We start from the raw sequence: 20546 nt of genomic DNA on the forward strand, positions 1-20546 counted from the left end.
AGGCCAATGTGGATGGATGCTTGAGCTCAGGAGTTCAGGACCAGCCTGGGCAACATGGCAAAACCCCGTCTCTACTTAAAATACAAAAAACAAATTAGCTGGATGTGATGGCGTGCGCCTGTAGTCCCAGCTACCTGGAGGACTGAGGTGGGAGGATCACTTGAGCCCAGAAGGTTGAGGTTGCAATGAGCTGAGATCATGCCACTGCACTCCAGCCTGAGTGACAAAGTGAGACCCTATCTCCAAAAAAAAAAAAAAAAAAAAATCAAAGATAAGTTAAAACGCACTATACAGTTGAGAAATTTATTTTTAGGATTCCAAAATGTTTTAATGATAGGGCTGAAACCCAAACCCAAATTCTTTGATTTGCCAGCTAAATCTCTTTTCATTACCCCAGCCAGGCATTGGTGGTGGAAATGAAATAATAGTCTGGTCAAAGTATGTCTGAGGATGGAGATGGAAAACCATTTAGAAAGTTGTCTGGGTATGAGTATAGGTAAGGACTTGAAAGAGTAATAGCGGTGGAAATTGAAAGGAAGGTATAATTATGAAGGCTGATAAAACAAGTCAACTATGAAGACAATATATAGTCAGTTTATGCATATGTTTGACTAACAAGCCCCTGTTCACTAGATTTAGTGTTAATCCTTTATAATAGCCATCATTTATTGTTTACTGAGTGCTTAGGTATGAATTTTCTAACTTCAGTCCTCTTCGAGGTGGATATTCCCATTTTACAGGTGAGAAAATTGACATTCTGAGGAATACTTTGCCTAAGGTCTTTTTTTTTTTTTTTTTGAGATGCAGTGTTGCTCTGTCACCCAGGCTGGAGTGCAGTGGTGCAATCTTGGCTCACTGCAACCTCTACCTCGCTAGTTCAAGCAATTCCCCTGCCTCAGCCTCCCAAATAGCTGAGATTATAGGTGTACACCACCATACCCAGCTAATTTTTCTGTATTTGTATTAGAGACAGGGTTTCATTGTGTTGGCCAGACTGGTCTCGAACTCCTGACCTTGGGCAATCTGCCCGCCTTGGCCTCCCAAAGTGCTGGGATTACAAGCGTGAGCTACTGCGCCCAAGATCTTCTAGCAAATAAGTGGTAGAATCATGGTGCCAAAACCTATGCTTTTAACCAATATGCTGTCATGTACCTAAACTGTAGGTGCTAGCTTATTTGTCTGTCCTGGAGAGATATGATGGTGGTGAGAAATACCAGTGCCACTGAATTGAAATATACAGTAGTTATTCAGGCCAGAAAAAGTAGAGATAATTCTGAATGTGATATATTCTCATAGGGCACTTGAAGTGGTCATATATATTCTTCATGATGAGTATAAATTCACTAGAAACTTAAGGCTAAAGTTGAGTGGTAAGAACTTTTGCCAGATATTTAGGAATGGAAATTGGTGTCCAGGGAAAAAGAAAATACTCTAACTTATGTCTCATACTATAATTTCCTCCCTGATTTCTTGTACTTTCTGTTTCTCTCTTGTGGCATTTTAAATATTCAATCTTGTATAATTTTTGTTGATGTGTCTCTTTTACCTAATTCAGTAGACTGTAAATTCCTAAAGGATAGTAACTACTGTGCATTTATGTATTCTCTATTGTTGCTTTTCTTGTTTTGTATTCTGCATATGTTTATTGAATGCTTAAAATGTGCCAGATCCGGGTTGGATGTGGTGGCTCACAACTGTAATCCCAGCTCTTTGGGAGGCCGAGGCAGGTGGATCACTTGAGGCCAGTTCAAGACCAGCCTGGCCAACAAGGTGAAACCCTCTCTACCAAAATATATAAAAATTAGCCAGGCATGTTGGCGCACGCCTGTAATCCCAGCTACTTGGAAGACTGAGGCATGAGAATAGCTTGAACTCAGGAGGCGGAGGTTACAGTGAGCTGCCTGGGCGACAGAGCGAGACACTGTCTCCAGAAAAGAAAGAAAAAGAATGTGCCAGATCTGTACTAAGTAAGAGTGAATACCTCTCTGGAATGCCCTCCAGAGCTTTATTTCTAATAGGGAAAAAAATAATATAACAAATTTAATACTGTATGATGACTGTTGTAATTGTGAAGTTAAAGGTACAGTGGAGGCTTAATAGGGAATTGAGCAATTTAACTTATAATTTCAAAATTTTAAAAATAATGTGAAAAGTCTCAGATTGTGAGAATAAAGCAAGCAACTATTTTCTGTCTGTGCATCTGATGGATACATGGAGTACAGGTGTCTGTGAGTTAGTGGAATCTCTTTATTCTTCCACGAGAAGCATTGGTATTTTAAAGTGGAATGAAATCTGAAAATGATAAGAACATAAAGTAAAAAGTGTTTTATAATAAACATTTTATTAAAATATTTCAAAAGTTCATTTAAAATTTACCGCCAAAATTTAAAGCAATGGCACTTAAACACTTGGAAAAGAAAACAAAGTGTAATATCTTTTCATGTAGTATAGTATCTTTTCAAATATAGTTTATTAGTTTTAAATCCAGTTTTTCCTTTCTCACTAAATCTTCCCAAACCAGTAGCTAGAACTCCCACTTGGTTTTCTTGTAATTCCCATTTGGTTCAAAAGGAGGGAGCAAAGAATGTAAACCTGAAGTAGGAGTTGGGGCCTGATGATAGCATACGTAGTTGAAATTGTGTGAGTGTGAGACAATAGCAAGTGGTTTGAGTTTTGCTGTGTTCAGAGAAGCTGATTGTTGCCACCTAAGATTATAATCTCAGTGTTGCTGGATCTTCTGAAATTGTTAAAAGAAGCCAGAAATTCAGATTTCTTTTCTGTGAAATGTTCTAATTGATAAATGTTGGCTTGAAGTCTAAAATAATGAAATTAAACAAAACATATACCAGGCTGTATTTGAACCGCAGGTTACTACTTTGTGAGCTCATCTGAAATTTCACCAGGGTTCAATTCTAGCTCTGCAACTAGTAATCACTGTGACCTTGCTATACCCTCCACATAGCCATATTTTTACAAGATTTGGGGGTGTCAGGAATTAAATATGGCATATATGTTTTATATACCTATATATTTCTCATTTTTCTCTCCAGTGTATAGAATGAGACATAATGCCACTTAAAAGATTGAGAAACTTAAATGTTTATCTGAGGTGAAACTGCTAAGGATAGGAGCTACCTTTACGGCACAAGTCTTCTAACTTCTACCCCCGTGCTTTTTCCATTATTAGTCTTATGGCTTTCAGCAGAATCACCTTGGGTTCTTGTTAAAAATGTAGATTCAGGCCGGGCACGGTGGCTCACACCTGTAATCCCAGCACTTTGGGAGGCCGAGGCGGGCAGATCACCTGAGGTCAGGAGTTCCAGACCAGCCTCAACATGGAGAAACCTCGTCTCTACTAAAAATACAAAATTAGCCGGGCGTGGTGGTGCATGCCTGTAATCCCAGCTACTTGGGAGGCTGAGGCAGGAGAATTGCTTGAACCTGGGAGGCGGAGGTTGCAGTGAACCAAGATCGTGCCATTGCGGTCTAGCCTGGGCAACAAGAGCAAAACTCCGTCTCAGGAAAAAAAAAAAAAAAAAGTAGATTCTGAGGCTGGGTGCAGGGGCTTATGCTTGTAACCCCAACACTTTGGGAGACTGAGGTGGGAGGATCGCTTGAATTCAGAGTTAAGACCAGACTGGGCCACATAGCAAGAGTTTGTCTCTACTGAAAAAGAAAACAAACAAAAAATTTAATGTCGATTCTGACCAGCATATATCAGCAGGTCTGAGGTAGGGTTCAGGAAATGATTTTTTTTTTATTTATTTTTTGGAGACAGAGTTTCGCTCTTGTTGCCCAGGCTGGAGTGCAATGGTGCGATCTCGGCTCACTGCAACCTCCACCTCCCGGGTTCAAGCGATTCTCCTGCCTCAGCCTCCCGAGTACCTGGGATTACAAGCATGTGCCACCACGCCTGGCTAATTTTTGTATTTTTTGGTAGAGACAGGGTTTCACCATGTTGGCCAGGCTGGTCTCAAACTCCTGACCTCAGGTCATCCATCCGCCTCAGCCTCCCAAAGTGCTGGGATTACAGGCGTGAGCCACCATGCCTGGCCCAGGAAATGATATTTTAAATATCCCCTTGCCTCGTTTTTTTAATGCAAATAGAATGGACCGGGGCTAGAAAAACGTTCTTTTGGACCATATGAATAACAGACTTCTAAGAAAATTACCTTCATTATAGTAAGTAGGGTGGACAGTTTTCTTTTTTTTTTTTTTTTAATTTATCCAAAATATTGGTTATACTAAAGTAGTATGGTGCTTGGTTTTTTTGTTTTTTTTTGTTTGTTTGTTTTTAAAACAGTCTTAGCCTTAGCCTGATTTACATTGTTTCCCACCTTATTATTTATAGACTTTTGGACCTAGGTTAGTTTGCCTTATTAAAATGACATTGGGTTAGTAGGATACTTAGGCAAGAGAGTGGAGTGTCCAGGAAGCTTCTTAAGTGGGCAAAAGGGTATATAGTGATAGTGGTTTCTTTCTTTTTCTTCTTTTTTTTTGGCTCACGTGATCCTCCCACCTCAGCATCCTGTGTAGCTGGGAATATAGGCGTTTGCCACCATGCCTGGCCAATTAAAAAAATTTTTTTTGTAGAGACAAGGGTCTCCCTATGTTGCCTAGATTGGTCTGGAACTCCAGGGCTCAAGCTATCATCCTGCCTCAGCCTCCCAAAGTGCTGGGATTATAGGCGTGAGCCACCATACCCAGCCTGTAATACTTTGATTATTGATCATAGATAATAATTTTCTCCATCTGTAAATGGGGTTGTTTCATTTTCATCAAATTGTATGTAAAACATTTGGAAATTATCACAGATTCTGTTTTAGAGTATCTTTCATTTTAAGGTATTTACTTTCAAAAATGCCAAATTTAAATTAGCCGGGCGTGGTGGTGGGCGCCTGTAATCCCAGCTACTCAGGAGGCTGAGACAGGAGAATCACTTGAACTCGGGAGACTGAAGTTGCAGTGAGCTGCGATCACGCCACTGTACTCCAACCGGGGCAACAGAGTGAGTGAGACTCTGTCTCACAAACACTCCCAAAATGTCAAATTTGGAAATAAAAGGAAGACTAATTTCTCTATTTTCTGAATCCTTGAGCATTTTGTGTAGTGATTTAAAGTTTACAAAATATCTTCCATATGTTGTCTCTTTTGGTCTGTACGCCAGTCCTAAAAAGGGTGATAGGGTTGGATGTGGTGTGATGGCTTATGCCTGTAGTCCTAGCTACTTGGGGGGTTAAGGCAGGAGGATTGCTTGAGCCCAGGAGTTTGAGGCTGCAAGTGAGCTATGATTGTGTGACTGAACTCTAACCTCCAGCCTGAGCCATAGAGCTAGAACCTGTCTGTTTGGGGAAAAAAAAAAAAAATGGTGGTGATAATATTTTCATTTTGCAGGGGAGGATGTGGAGGCTCAGGCTCTGGTTGCCAAAAGTCACACAAGTGTTTAGATATTATCTCTCATTAGAGAGCTAAGATTTGCAGCCCAGTCTTTTTTTAGGGATTGCCTAGAAAAATATAGAAAGAAGTTTATTGGCTGGGCGCGGTGGCTCACACCTGTAATCCCAGCACTTTGGGAGGCTGAGGCGGGCAGATCACGAAGTCAGAAATTCAAGACCAGCCTGGCCAATATAGTGAAACCCCGTCTCTACTAAAAATACAAAAATTAGCCAGGCATGGTGGCAATTGCCTGTAGTCCCAGCTACTCAGGAGGCTGAGGCAGGAGAATTGCTTAAACCCTGGAGGTAGAGGTTGCAGTGAGCCGAGAGTGTGCCACTGTACTCCAGCTTGGGCAACAGAGTGAGACTTTGTCTCAAAAAAAAAAAAAAAATTATTAAACATGAAATGGAGGCCAGGCGTAGTGGATCACACCTGTAATCCCAACACTTTGGGAGGCCAAGATGGGCAGATCAGTTGAGGTCAGGAGTTCGAGACCAGCTTGGCCAACATGGTGAAACCTTGTCTCTACTAAAACACAAAGAAATTAGCTGGACATGGTGATGCATGCCTGTGATCCCAGGTACTCAGGAGACTGAGGCAGGAGAGTCACTTGTACCTGGGAGGCGGAGGTTGCAGTGAGCCGAGATTGTGACGCTGTGCTTCAGCCTGGATGACAGAGTGAGACTCAGTCTTTAAGAAAAAAAAAAAAAAGATGAAATGGAGGAGTTACAGTGGAAAGTTTAAATGAGACTGGAAAGTTTTTTGGGGTAATAGAGTGGCCCTAGAATAGTAAAATTTTCAGTGTAGCTATGGAAAAACAAAAGTAAGTTTAAGAAGGCATTTGATTGTTGGCTTATTATAATGTCACAAGACTGGCCACTATCTGCATAATTCCCCCAGATATTTTCTACTGAAATATGTTCCACTCTTCAAACTTTAGAATTGTGAAGTGAACCTTACAGACTTGTCTAACTCCTTTATTTTTAGATCACAAAACTAATATAGGTGGCATGGTGACTCACACCTATTTCCCAGCACTTTGTGAGGTTGAGGCAGAAGGATAACTCGAGGTTAGGAGTTTGAAACCAGCCTGGGCAGCATTGTGAGACACTGTCTCTACATTTTTTTTTTTTTTTTTTTTTAAATTAGCCACACGTGGTGGTGAATGCCTGTAGTCCTAGCTACTTAGGAGGCTGAGGTGGGAGGATCACTTGAGCCCAGGAGTTCAGTGTTAAACAGTAAGCTATGATGACTTCACTGCACTCCATCCTGCCTTGGCAACAGGGTGAGATTCTGTCTCTAAAAATAAAAAGAAATTAACAGCTAATAATGGGTCACATGCCCAATTAACAACAGAACTGTAATTCAGATCCCCTGAGTTTCACGTTGCCACTCTTTACAAGTATATTTTTTCTTTTGGAATTCTAGGCTGGGCACAGTGGCTCAAGCCTGTAATCCTAGCACTTTGGGAGTATGAGGTGGGTGGATCACCTGAAGTCAGGAGTTCGAGACTAGCCTGGCCAAAATGGTGAAACCCTGTCTCTACTAAAAATACAAAAAATTAGCCAGGCATGGTGGCAGGCAGCTGTAATCCCAGCTACTCAGGAGGCTTGAGGCAGGAGAATCGCTTGAACCTAGGAAGCAAACATTGCAGTGAACCAAGATCGCGCCATTGCACTCCAGCCTAGGCAACAAGAGTGAAACTCCGTCTTAGGAAAAAAAAAAGGAAAAGAAAAAGAAATACATAGATTGGAGCCCACTGGTAATTTTTAGTCTACCTACATGTATATAGGAGTGTATTGGGTACTTGAAAAATGCAATTACTTTTTACTTTGACCTGTTTTTTAAAAAAAGGAAAAACGTTTTCAGAATTTCTAATAGGCCACTTACCCTAAACCTAATTTCCTGGAAAACATCATTATTATGAGGGCTGACTTGAGATTTTCCTTCACTGAAACTGGTTATGGCAACTTTTCAGTTCAGTTTTTTAAAAGTTTGTTGACATATGAATGTAAGTTCTTTAGTATTTTTTTCTTAAACATTTGATGCCTCCTTCTCCTTGACTCCTGAGTGATAACAAAAAACGAAATTGAACAAACCTTAAGCCTCTAATGACCAGTAATGTAAAACTCAAATATTTCATTATAAAAGTTTGTATTTTTTTGATACGTGGAGACCTTTCTAATATAGTGATATGTTCTACTTGATAAAATAATTCCTTGATTATGAGAGTTAAATCATTAGTATCTTGTGATGTTAAGCGGTGTGCATCATCATGACTAAGTACTTACAGTTGAACCAATTTCAGACCCATTACGAACATGTTCGTTCTCTGAGTCAACAAATGCTTTTTAACTAAATGCTATTCTGGCCTATATACTGTGTCAGATATGGATACAAACATAAGTAAAACTCAGAGCACAAAAGTGCTACCACGTTATTTTTGTTTTTTTGTTTTTTTTCCCCCTGAGACGGAGTTTCACTCTTGTTGCCCAGGCTGGAGTGCAATGGTACTATCTTGGCTCAGTGCAACTTCCGCCTCCCGGGTTCAAGTGGTTCTCCTGCCTCAGCCTCCCGAGTAGCTGGGATTACAGGAGCGTGCCATCACGCCCAGCTAATTTTTGTATTTTAAATGCAGACGAGGTTTCGCCATGTTGGCCAGGCTGATCTCGAACTCCTGACCGCAGGTAATCTGCTGCCTTGGCCTCCCAAAGTGCTGGGATTACAGCCGTGAGCCACGTGCCTGGCCTGTTTTTTTTTTTTTTTTTTTAAACTAAAGACTTATGTTTTTTTCCCATATCTCCTAAGCCCCATGTTTTAGTCTATTTTACCCCAAAATTGTATTTATTAAATTGGCTTTCCTATTAAAAAAAAAATTGATCTTAGCATGGTGGTGAGCTTGAGACAACCTTCAGTGAGTCAATATAATTTTAGCTAAAACAGTTGTATCTCAGGTAAAAGTATGATTTTCTTTAGGTTGTTTTTTTTTTTTTTTTTTTTTGATTGAAAGTAACTCATGAATTCTCTTTATTATCTCTTCTAAGGGCTTGAGGATACCATTATCCCTGGATGAGATATCCTTTCCAGGCCTAACATTCTGATTTAACAACACTATCACTAAAGCCTTTTGCCCCACCTTTGTTCCTGTTTATTACTATATTTAGTTATATGATTAAAATTGAACTATCTTATCCTAGATGGACAGTATCAGATGGAAATTCGTTTAGGTCATAATTAAACTTTTGTGCCTTAGAAAACATCTGTATTTGGGCCGGGCATGGTGGCTCATTGCTGTAATCCCAGCACTTTGGGAGGACGAGGTGGGCGGATCACGAGGTCAGGCGATCAAGACCACAGTGAAACCCCATCTCTACTAAAAATGCAAAAAATTAGCCAGGCGTGGTGGTGGGCGCCTGTAGTCCCAGCTACTCGGGAGGCTGAGGCAGGAGAATGGCACGAACCCGGGAGGCAGAGCTTTCAGTGAGCCGAGATCGCGCCTCTGTACTCCAGCCTGGGCGACAGAGCGAGACTCTGTCTCAAAAAAAAAAAACAAAACATCTGTATTTGAAAATCAAATTGGCCAGGCACTGTGGTTCATGTCTGTAATCCCACCAAAGTGGGCAGATTGCTTGAGCTCAGAACAAGCTGTGCGGGCAACATGGCGAAATCCCGTCTCTACAAAAAATAACAAAAATTAGCCACATGTCACCACATGTATGCACCTGTAGTCCCAGCTTCTTAGGAAGCTGAGATGGGAGGATCACTTGAGCCCAGGAGGTTGAGGCTGCAGTGAGCTGTGATTATGCCACTGCACTCCAGCCTGGGCGACGGCGAGGCCCTGTTTCAAAAAAAAAAAAAAGGAAGACAGAAAATCAAATTAATGTGGTTGTTGTATAGGTCATTAAAAAGGCCATGGCAAGACTATAGTTGGTTTTTGTAGAACTGGGTAATTTGAACTCTATTTTGGGTGGAAAGTTTTTCTTTTTTTTTAAACTTTAAAAACTCTCTAGGGAATAAGTATTGTGCTCAATGTTTTCAGTTAATGTTTTCTGAGAGTTAGCATCTATCATATGTTAGAGTTGCTTAGAAAAATATCTGAATGATGCTGAAAGTGTTTCTATGCCACTTAAAGACTGTCATTTTCAGGAGAAATTTGCAAAAATTAAGCTTTGGTTTGGAAATAAATGTACCATGTTTTATTCAGTGTTTCTGAAAGTTTCATGTGATCACTGTTTCAATAAATGAAATGATATTTAAGTCCATTAACATGACTTGAATCCTATTTTGAATACTTTTGCAAATCAAAGAATCACCTGCGTAGTTTTTTTTTCTTGATTTTCACATATGTATTTGAATTACTTAAAAATAAGAAATAGGCTGGGCGCAGTGGCTCAAGCCTGTAATCCCAGCACTTTGGGAGGCTGAGACGGGCGGATCACGACATCAGGAGATCGAGACCATCCTGGCTAACATGGTGAAACCCCGTCTCTACTAAAAAGTACAAAAAACTAGACGGGCGAGGTGGCCGGGCGCCTGTAGTCCCAGCTACTCGGGAGGCTGAGGCAGGAGAATGGCTAAACCCGAGAGGCGGAGCTTGCAGTGAGCTGAGATCCGGCCACTGCACTCCAGCCCGGGCGACAGAGCGAGACTCCATCTCAAAAATAAAAAATTAAAAAATAAGTACTTTAAATATGTCAGTGTTGGGTCTTGGCCTTTATCAGTTTAATGGTCTTTTTCCCCCCCTTTTCTCTTTTCTTTCGACAAGGTTTTTCTCTTGTCACCCAGGCTGGAGCATAGTGGTGCAATCATAGCTCACTTTAGCTCCTGGGTTCAAGTGGTCCTCCTGCCTCAGTCTCCTCAGTGGCTAGATCTGCAGGTGCATGCCACAATGCCTGGCTAATTTTTTTAAGAAAAATTTTTTGGAGAGATGGAGTCTTGCTGTATTGCCCAGTCTGGTCTCAAACTCCTGTCCTCAAGCCATCTTCCTGCCTTGAACTCCCCAAGTGCTGGGATTACAGACATGAGCCACCAAGCCCAGCCCAGTTTTAATTGTCTTTTGAAAGTGGATTTTAGGCCAGGCACATTTTCTCACACCTGTAATCCCAGCACTTTGGAGGCCAAGGTGAACAGATCACTCAAGCCCAGGAGTTCGAGACCAGTCTGAGCAATATGGTGAAACCCCATCTCTACTAAAAATACAAAAATTAGCCAGATGTAGTGGCAGGCACAGCTGCTCAGGAGGCTTAGGCTCGAGAATGGCTTGAGTCTGGACGCTGGAGTTTGCAGTGAGCGGAGATGGCACCACAGCACTCCAGCCTGGGTGACTTAGCAAGATCCTGTCTCCATAAACAACAAAAAAGAGTGGATTTTGTGACTTTTTGATGGCTTTTATATTTACTTGTACTTCATTAAGGTCAAGTCTTTAAAAACAACTTTAGATATCTTTAAAAGACAACTTCAGACATTTTTTTAAGCTTTTTTAACTACTTATGCATTAGCTTCACTAATGTTCTGTTTTCTCTCAGTCTCTTGCTGAACTCAGCTGAAGTTCCAACTGCTCAGATTACTCTGTTTTGCCTATTTTTTGGTAATTCATGGAACGTGGTGCTGCGGTGGTGGTGTTGCTTTTTTTTATTTTTTTATTTTTTTTATCATCACTATATGCAGTGCCCAGAACAGTGCCTTGAATATAGTAGAAACTCCTCTCTCTCTCGCTCACTCGCTCGCTCTCTCTCTCTATATATATATATGTATAATTTTTTTTTTTTTTGGTCTCTTTGAGACAGAGTTTCACTCTCGTTGCCCAGACTGGAGTGCAATGGTGCGATCTCAGCTCACTGCAACCTCCACCTCCCAGTTCAAGCGATTCTCCTGCTTCAGCCTCCTGAGTAGCTGGGATTATAGGCATGCACTACCACGCTCAGCTAATTTTGTATTTTTAGTAGAGACGGTGTTTCACCATGTTGGTCAGGCTGGTCTCAAACTCCTGATCTCAGGTGATCCACCTGCCTCGGCCTCCCAAAGTGCTGGGATTACAGGCGTGAGCCACCGTGCCTGGGCTTTTGTTTTGTTTTTTGTGGGGACGGAGTGTCGTTGTATTGCCCAGGCTGAAGTGCAGTGGTGCAGTCTCGGCTAACTGCAACCTCTGCCTCCTGGGTTCAAGTGATTCTCCTGCCTCAGCCTCCTGAGTAGCTGGGATTACAGGTGCCCATCACCACGCCTGACTAATTTTTGTGTTTTTAGTAGAGATGGGGTTTCACCATGTTGGCCAGGCTTGTCTCGAACTCCTGACCTCAAGTGATCTGCCCGCCTCAGCCTCTCACAGTGCTGGGATTACAGGCGTGAGCCACTGAGCCTGGCCAAAACTCAGTATTTGTTGTAAATATTTGTGTTGAATCTCTGTAAGGGGAAAAGCAGTATTTGTTGTAAATATTTGTGTTGAATCTCTATAAGGGGAAAAGCAGTATTTGTTGTAAATATTTGTGTTGAATCTCTGTAAGGGGAAAAGCAGTAGAGATACATTGTGTTCTTACATCTTACATTGTGGTATTCTTAACATCTGTTGACAGTTCAACCAGTGTTTTAATCACTGTAGAAGCTTCTTCTTTTCTAATTTATTTCTGCAGGGAAATCATATGTCTTCTGTTTTCTAAAGTATGGCTGATTACTGTATTATGGTTGTCCTTTAATATATTCTTCCGGCCAGGCGCGGTGGCTCACGCCTGTAATCCCAGCACTTTGAGAGGCCGAGACGGGCAGATCACGAGGTCAGAAGATCGAGACCAGCCTGGCTAACACGGTGAAACCCCGTCTCTACCAAAAAAATACAAAAAACTAGCCGGGTGAGGTGGCAGGCGCCTGTAGTCCCAGCTACTCGGGAGGCTGAGGCAGGAGAATGGCATGAACCCGGGAGGTGGAGCTTCCAGTGAGCTGAGATCCGGCCACTGCACTCCAGCCTGGGCGACAGAGCAAGACTCTGTCTCAAAAAAAAAAAAAAAAAATATATATATATATATATATATATATTCTTCCCAGTTGTTCTATTCCTAGAGTTTGTCTCTTTAAAAATAGTGTTTCCTGGGCCGGACACAGTGGCTCACGCCTGTAATCCCAGCACTTTGGGAGGCTGAGGTGGGCAGATCATGAGGTAAAGAGATCGAGACCATCCTGGCCAACATGGTGAAACCCTGTCTCTACTAAAAATACAAAATAATTAGCTGGGCTTGATGGTGCGAGACAATTGCTTAAACCCGGGAGGGGGAGGTTGCAGTGAGCCAAGATCGTACCACTGCACTCCAGCTGGGGTGACAGAGCGACACTCCGTCTCAAAAAAAAAAAAGTAGTGTTTCCCAAAAAACAACAAAAGAACCGGCCGGGCGCAGTGGCTCACACCTGTAATCCCAGCACTTTGGGAGGCCAAGGCAGGCAGATCACGAGGTCAGGAGATCGAGACCATCCTGGCTAACACGGTGAAACCCCATCTCTACTAAAAATACAAAAAATTAGCCGGGCCTGGTGGCGGGTGCCTGTAGTCCTAGCTACTCGGGAGGCTGAGGCAGGAGAATGGCGTGAACCCGGGAGGTGAAGCTTGCAGTGAGCCGAGATGGTGCCACTGCACTCCAGCCTGGGCGACACAGCAAGACTCCCTCTAAAAAATATATAAATAAAAATTTAAAAATTTTTTAAAAAGAGTTATTTCTCTGTAGTTTAAGTCTTTGGGACAGTTTTGTAGATTGGTGTAGCCTTAACCATTTTAAAATCAAAACTGATTCCTGAGGGGTTGTTCTCAATAACAGGGTGGCTATGATAATCAGTGGGTTTTTGTATTTGTATTCCCTCTTTAGTTGTGTCATCATGCCTTCACATTTTAGCAAGACCTGCATATATATGAGAGCATTTAGGAATTTCTATTATTGCATAAGTCAATCTACATTTTAAAATAGACAATAGGCTGATGTGCAGCTCACACCTGTAATCCCAGAGCTTTGGGAGGCTGAGGCAAGAGGATCACTTGAGCCTGAAAGGTGGAGATTGCAGTGAGCTGATCGTGCTGCTGTACTCCAGCCTGAGCGACACTGTCTCTAGAAAATAAATATGTAATTCTGGTTATGAAACATTATTTAAGGTTTTGACTTAGAAAATATGAGTATCAGTTGTTTTCCATCAGATTAATACATTGATATTGGCACATTCTCGATTTTGCATGTGTTTCCTTTCCCTTCCTCAGTTGGCCAAAGTACAGTAAGTGTCTATAGATCTCTTCCTGAGGAAGACAGTTTCTTTTAAGGAGATTATTTCGTGTTCTGGTTGAAGTTGCTTCCTTTAGAGTGAAACAAGCAACAAAAATGTTCTCACTAATTTAATATATTTTAAATAATATTTGCCATATTTTAAAAGAAACCAAGAAGTAGGGAACCTGAATTTTATTTTTAAAACAAGTTGAGGCCGGGCGAGGTGGCTCACGCCTGTAATCCCAGCGCTTTGGGAGGCTGAGATGGGCGGATTACCTGAGGTCAGGAATTTGAGACCAGCCTGACCAACATGGAGAAGCCCTGTCTTTACTAAAAATACAAAATTAGCCAGGCGTGGTGGTGCATGCCTGTAGTCCCAGCTACTTGGGAGGCTGAGGCAGGAGAATCGCTTGAACCAGGGAGGTGGAGGTTGTGGTGAGCCGAGATCACACCACTGCACTCCAGCCTGAGCAACAAGAGCGAAACTCCATCTCAGAAAAAAAAAAAAAAAAAAAAAAGGTTGAGTTTTCTAGCGAATACATATTAGCAGACACTCAGTTGCTACCTACCTTTTGAGGTCATCACTACAAATTGGTATTTAGGTATTCTTAGTGATGTTCTTTAGGATTTATCGTTGATAGCAACTGAATAAACTGAGGGGGTGTTTTGTTTTGTTTTTTAATGCTGCAGCGTCTTCCTGTATGTAGTGTTTGGTGTCTTTTCCCACTGGGATTTTTCCTTTGTCTGTAGCCTCTTTAATAATGTTAAGAAATTACTACTTGGTCCAGGCAATAATGTCACCTTCAAGATTGCTTTGAAAGTCATACTGTTTATTTTCTGTGAGTTAACTCTGAGTGGAGTAATTTTAAATGTGACAGCTCTTTTGATGTCAGTTTCTCTAGAGCTCTCCTTCAAAGATTGGTTTTGTTGTGTGCTGAAAGAAAGATATTGGCCAGCCTGGGAAGTCTTGGTTAACAGGAAGCAAAGTTCTGAGGAGAGCCACTTAAAGAGTTGTATTCATTCATAACAGAATTCAAATGTACAAAGTTCTCCAAGCACTGAAGATCTAAGAATATTTTCTAGACCTCTTAATTGTTTTATGTGTATATTTCTAGAGAAGTCTTGAGGACATCTCATCCGTACTCTAAGTCTCCTAGAGTTCTTTTGGTGAAGTAAATGACTTGATTACTGTCCAGTTAGTTGATCTGATAGAGTCTTAGATGTAATTTCTTTTAAAAGTCCTACCTTGGGCCCTGAATACTAATGTACCAGAAAGAATAGTTAAATGAAAGATTGGAAGCTAGAGCTAGTTCTCTTACTTGAAACTGATACCCTACGTCCTGCCTTATTGAAGAGGGTGGTGTTCATGTTCTCAAGTAGCAGTACAAAAATCTCACACCTTGGTCTGACCAGTATGAAAACAGTTGCTGTAGCACAAAATGTCCTTCCTCTGTCCCTGGCTGAGATTGGGGGAGGGACAAAGCCCAACTGTTACTTTACCCCATCCTGTCTGCCTGCTAGAAGGCCTGTTTCTTACCCTAATGGTTTCTGCCTAACAAATGGTGTTTCTTTTTTACAGCATTATGATCCTGGACTTGTTGTGGTGATGGTAATCTTAGCAGTGGTAATTTTTTATTTTCAGACTGAATTACTCCTTTTGTCATCAGTGCACCAATATGTTAGGCTTACTTTCTCTGTTGTAGCCTTCATCCTTCTGCTTGGTCTTTTTCATTTTCCTTTCCTTTCCTTATGCAACTTGTCTGATCCCTGTTCATTAAAGGGTAATGTTAAGAAGGGATGTATCTGTTTGTGTTAGAACTGCCAATAAAATCAGTTAAAACATTAAATTCTAATACTGTCAAAAACTTGATTTCCCCACAATGTAATGGGCACTAGCACTTGCTACTGCAATTTATAAATAAATTAAAACAAACTTTGACTGCCTTAGAAGGCAAAAGTACTAATGCAGAGTTTATAAACAGGGGTTTACAGAGGTAATGAATTTGTACCAAAACTTTCTTGATTCTTGCAAAACAAATTCTGACAGATCAAAAAAAATACCAAATTAATTGCTTTGACATTTCTTTTTAATTCATTCATTGGACCATTTATTTTTACCAGTAAATCCCTGATTGAGACGTTATGAAAGTGATATTGCACCTAGGAAGTCATTTTTATAACCTGTCTTTAATTTGGTCCTTTTGCTAAAGATTGCAGTCACTGCTTATTTATTATACCATTGGGCATAAGGTAGTAATGCATTTTCATTTTGCTTTACTGGCAGTCTTTTAATTGTATCTAAAAGAAGGCTGTATTCTAGAAGTTTTTTTTGTTGTTCCTGACATGAGATGTTCTTTAACAGTTTGGGTTTGGGTTTTGTTTTTGTTTTTGTTTTTTTGTGGTTTTTTTTTTTTGCTGTGATAATTCTAATTCTCCCTATTTATTGTTTAAAAACAATAATAGGATACATAAGTAGTTAAACTTATGAATTTGTTTTTCATTCCATCTTAAAGGCAAAAATTAATTCCACAAATATAGAGCCACCGAATACAAGTGGTTGTGGTCGTTTTGAACATGGTTTCTTCTTTATTTTGCAGGACCAAAACCAGTCATGATCATGGCATTTATTTTTTAAGAAGTTTTTTTTGGGGGGTTGGGAGGGTAATACCTCAGATTTAGCCTAAGAAAACTCCATTTTTAGCCCAAAGGTATAATATATATATATATATGTGTGTGTATAACAACAACAACACAACCAAAAAAACCAATTGTTTACACCAGCCTGAGTGAAATGATGAGGGAAGTAAACATTGTGTTTTTTCACTAAAGGTGTACAACGGATAAGGTAAGTCCTCTTTTCAGTGGGCTTACATCACAATAAAAAGCGCAAGTTGTGATGTAAAACAGCTGTGGTAGTAAAGTGCTTGTCTGCCCCATTTTGCTTTGTTTGGCTGGTTATGAGTGGATTAAATATATATATATTAAAAAAAATTATCCAGCATAGATCAATTAGTTTAAAGTCAATTTTCTTCGCAACTAGTCCTTTTCACAGCTTACCAGTTACCCTCATAGCCAGTGTTAAATCCACTCTAGGAAATGGGACTTTAGAGCACCAGATTAAAAGGAAAACTATTCTTTGTCTCTAAGGGCAACTAATTTTTTCTTTTTATTTAAACTTTTCACAGCCCCATTAAGTTGTAAAGCATCTCCTTGTCTATGAGGAACATCAAAAAAAAATTGTAAAACATCTTTTGAAAACAAATTCAACATACTGAGTTGTAATTATAAAGTTTTACTGCATCATGTTTGAAAATGTACTTTTTCTATTTAACCATGCCAGTTGAGTTTTGTTTTTTTTTTTTTAACTAGGTTAAAAAGTTGTGTAGGAGGGTATCAGTGACAGAGTGAAGTGATTTTTGATGGGAAGTTATTTGGGGATCTTAAAAGGAGTTTTTAAAGTTTTAAAATTTAAACCTCCTGGTGCCATTGCTTAAAAGTGCTTTGCATTACTTATTAATGTAATTTTGCCACAGTAATTTGAAGTTAATCCCAACTGGAAGGTCAGCCAAGGTGGTTAGTTGGTTTTAAACTAGGAAAGGAAGGTCTTGAGTGTAAGCTGTGAGAATGGCTTGTGTTTGGTTCACTGTAGCTTTCTGGTCTCTGCACTCCAAGGCAAGATCTCTAACCACCCAAAACCCAATGTGTAAAATGAGCTGTTGGCTTGGCTTTGTGCCTTACCTTGATTATGTGTTCCTGTTACAGGGAGAACAGATCCCATTCCAATTGTTGTCAAGTATGATGTCATGGGCATGGGTCGCATGGAAATGGAGGTAAATTGATCTCATTAACTCATAAGTTTTATGGGATATTTTGAAATAATACCAATTCCAAATTCAGATGTCTGTGCAAGAATACGTTTATCAGATGAAATGTAGTTTTAATATTTTTCTTTGGACAACTAAAAATATATTTTACATTTTCATTTAGTGCTGCTTTTGAGACAAATAGAATATAAACAGTGCCCCTGTTTTAACTGGCACATAAAGAAGTTAAGTGATTTGCCGAGGGTTATACAGCAAGGCAATATCAGACTTAGATCCAGACCTTGGTGCTTGCTTCAGCAGGCAGTGTTGCTCAGCTCTTAAAATGTTGCTGTGATAAAAGCTTTGCCTTCTATAGAATTGGGTTCAGCTGCCCTCTGTAATACCTAGTTTTCTTTGCCTAAAATATTTTCTTCGTTGATTCCTAATTCTTCTTCTTCTTTTTTTTCTTTTGAGATGGAGTTTCGCTCTTGTTGCCCAGGCTAGAGTGCAATGGCGCATTCTCGGCTCACTGCAACCTCCATCTCCCGGGTTCAAGGGATTCTCCTGACTCAGCCTTCTGAGTAGCTGGGATTACAGGCGCATGACACCACACCCAGCTAATTTTTGTATTTTAGTAGAAACAGTGTTTCGTCATATTGGTCAGGCTGGTCTTGAACTCCTGACCTCAGGTGATCTGCCCACCTCGGCCTCCCACAGTGCTGGGATTACAGGCGTGAGCCACTGTGCCCAAACTCAATGTTAATTTTCAAAGAATTAGGAGTCACCAGGCGTGGTGGCTTACGCCTGTAATCTCAGTTACAGGTGAGGAGTTCGAGACCAGCCTGGCCAACATGGTGAAATCCCATCTTTACTGAAAATACAAAAAAATTAGCAGGGCATTGTGGCGGGCACCTGTAATCCCAGCTACTCGGGAGGCTGAGGTAGGAAAATCACTTGAACTCGCGAGGTGGAGGTTTCAGTGAGCCAAGATCTTGTTGCCTGGGCAACAAGAGTGAAACTCCATCTCAAAAAAAAGAAAGAAAGAAAAGAAAATTAACATTGAAGTGAAGTCTCCTTTCAACAAATGTGCCTTTTGGAAACTACCAGCATGACAGGATTAACAAACTATTTTGCATGTGATTTTCTCTGTGGGGTGACAGTAAAGCAAGCAGTAGCTGAGCAGAATACAACTTTTTTGGTTTTCAGATAATACTGTAGTTGTACAAATAACTTTTTCATAGCTAATCTTGGGGGTACTTTAGGAATTAAGTCTAATCATATCTATTTTTGTCAAGCTTGATTATGCTGAAGATGCTACCGAACGGCGCCGTGTCCTAGAAGTGGAAAAAGAAGACACAGAAGAGCTGAGACAAAAGTACAAGGTATTTAAACAGAGCTATTCATTGGAAGGTGGGGAGGTACTCACTGAAGAAGAAAGAACTCAAATTTTGTTGAAAATTATCACTGTTGCTAACAGCATTTGTTTGACATTTGGTGGTAATTAGTAGTAGATCTCAGATTTCTATTACATTCTGATTTATTGGCTCTGTAAAAACTGTAGCGATAGTAATACCTACTTCAAAAGTGTGTTAGGAAGATTACACGAGTTAGTGTTTGAAAACACAATGCCTGTTACATAGTAGGTAGTCAAGTAGTGGTAGCAGTAAAAACTGTTAAAAGTCCTTTGAGGCCAGACACAATGGCTCACACTTGTAACCCCAACACTTAGTAGAGACAGGGTTTCACCATGTTGGTCAGGCTGGTCTCGAACTTCTAACCTTGTGATCCACCCGCCTCGGCCTCCCAAAGTGCTGGGATTATAGGCGTGAGCCACTGCGCCTGGCCTAATTTTTGTGTTTTTAGTAGAAATGGGGTTTCACCATGTTGGCCAGGCTAGTCTTGAACTCCTTGCCTCAGGTGTTCTGCCTGCCACGGCTTCCCAGTTTGCTGGGATTTCAGGCATAAGTCACCGCGCTTGACCCCCTTTCTTGTTTTTGAACTTAGCTTAGCTATATATTAAATTTTTGTATGTTTTATTTTATCCAGAACTATAATATAACTTAACTCATCTTTTCCTGCCCCTTTTTCCTTCCCCTTTTTCTTCTCCTTTCATCTCTCTTTATTCACTCTTCAGCCTATTTACACTGACTTTAGCAGTTTTCACCAAACCACTTTATTCAAGGCCACCAAACACTTCTGTTTGCTAAATCCAATAAATCATTTATTTATTTATTTATTTATTTATTTATTTATTTATTTATTTATTTTTTAAGACCGAGTCTGACTCTTGCCCAGGCAGTGGTGTGATCTAAGCTCACTGCTCCTGGGTTCGAGTGATTCTCGTGCCTCAGCCTCCAAGTAGCTGGGACTATAGGTATGAGCCACCACGGCCCGCTAATTTTTTCGAATTTTTAGTAGAGATGGGGTTTCACCATGTTGGCCAGACTGGTCTTGAACTCCTCACCTTACGTGATCTGCCTGCCTTGGCCTCCCAAAGTGTGGGGATTAAAGGCGTGAGCCCCTGCTCCTGGCACACTCTTTCTTCTTTAAAACATTTTCGTTACTCTTGGTTTTGAGGAATTTTTACTTTCCTAGGTTAGTCACTTCTTATCTGTCTCGCTGCTTCTATGTAGATTCCTTTGTTGGCTGCTGTTTATTCTGCCTGAACTTCAGATACTGGAGTTCCTCAGCTTCAGACCTGGGCCCTCTTCTTCTGGCTACATTCTTTCTCTAGGCACAAGAATGATCATGACACCATGTTTCATCATCTTTCACTTGGTTAAATTTTATCCTTTGGGTTTTAGCTTAAATATTACCTCATTAAAGACCTTCCCTAATCAACTCATTTAAATAATTAACCACTCTGCCTTATTCTCTTGCAACAACCTCTGTTACAATTTGCAATTATAAATTTTTATTCACTAATTTATATTCTGCTTACTGTACTAGTCAGAAAGGGCATTGAGGAGAGAGTATGTCTGTCTGTCTGCCAATATATATCCTGCAGCCAGCACAGTGTGTGGCACATAAGTACTCAATAAATATTAGTTGAATGAATAAATATTTTGAAATAATG

General features: G+C 40.5%; 1 protein-coding gene across 7 annotated transcripts in view; it reads left to right on the forward strand.

Moving 5' to 3' along the window:
• GPATCH8 (G-patch domain containing 8) overlaps positions 1–20546 on the forward strand; it is a 113078-nt gene that overhangs the window by 54258 nt on the left and 38274 nt on the right. For 4 of the 7 annotated variants that reach the window (XM_008012406.3, XM_008012413.3, XM_037993715.2 and 1 more), the window contains 2 exons: positions 17430–17497; positions 18766–18852. In XM_008012406.3, the coding sequence (XP_008010597.1) occupies positions 17430–17497; positions 18766–18852 (155 nt within the window). Of the gene's footprint in view, positions 1–12547; positions 15292–17429; positions 17498–18765; positions 18853–20546 lie in introns of those variants that run through there. The other 3 variants (XM_073005234.1, XM_073005235.1, XM_073005236.1) reach the window with 2 other exon arrangements.

This window comes from Chlorocebus sabaeus, chromosome 16, assembly GCF_047675955.1.
Source record: "Chlorocebus sabaeus isolate Y175 chromosome 16, mChlSab1.0.hap1, whole genome shotgun sequence".
Lineage (NCBI taxonomy): Eukaryota > Metazoa > Chordata > Mammalia > Primates > Cercopithecidae > Chlorocebus > Chlorocebus sabaeus.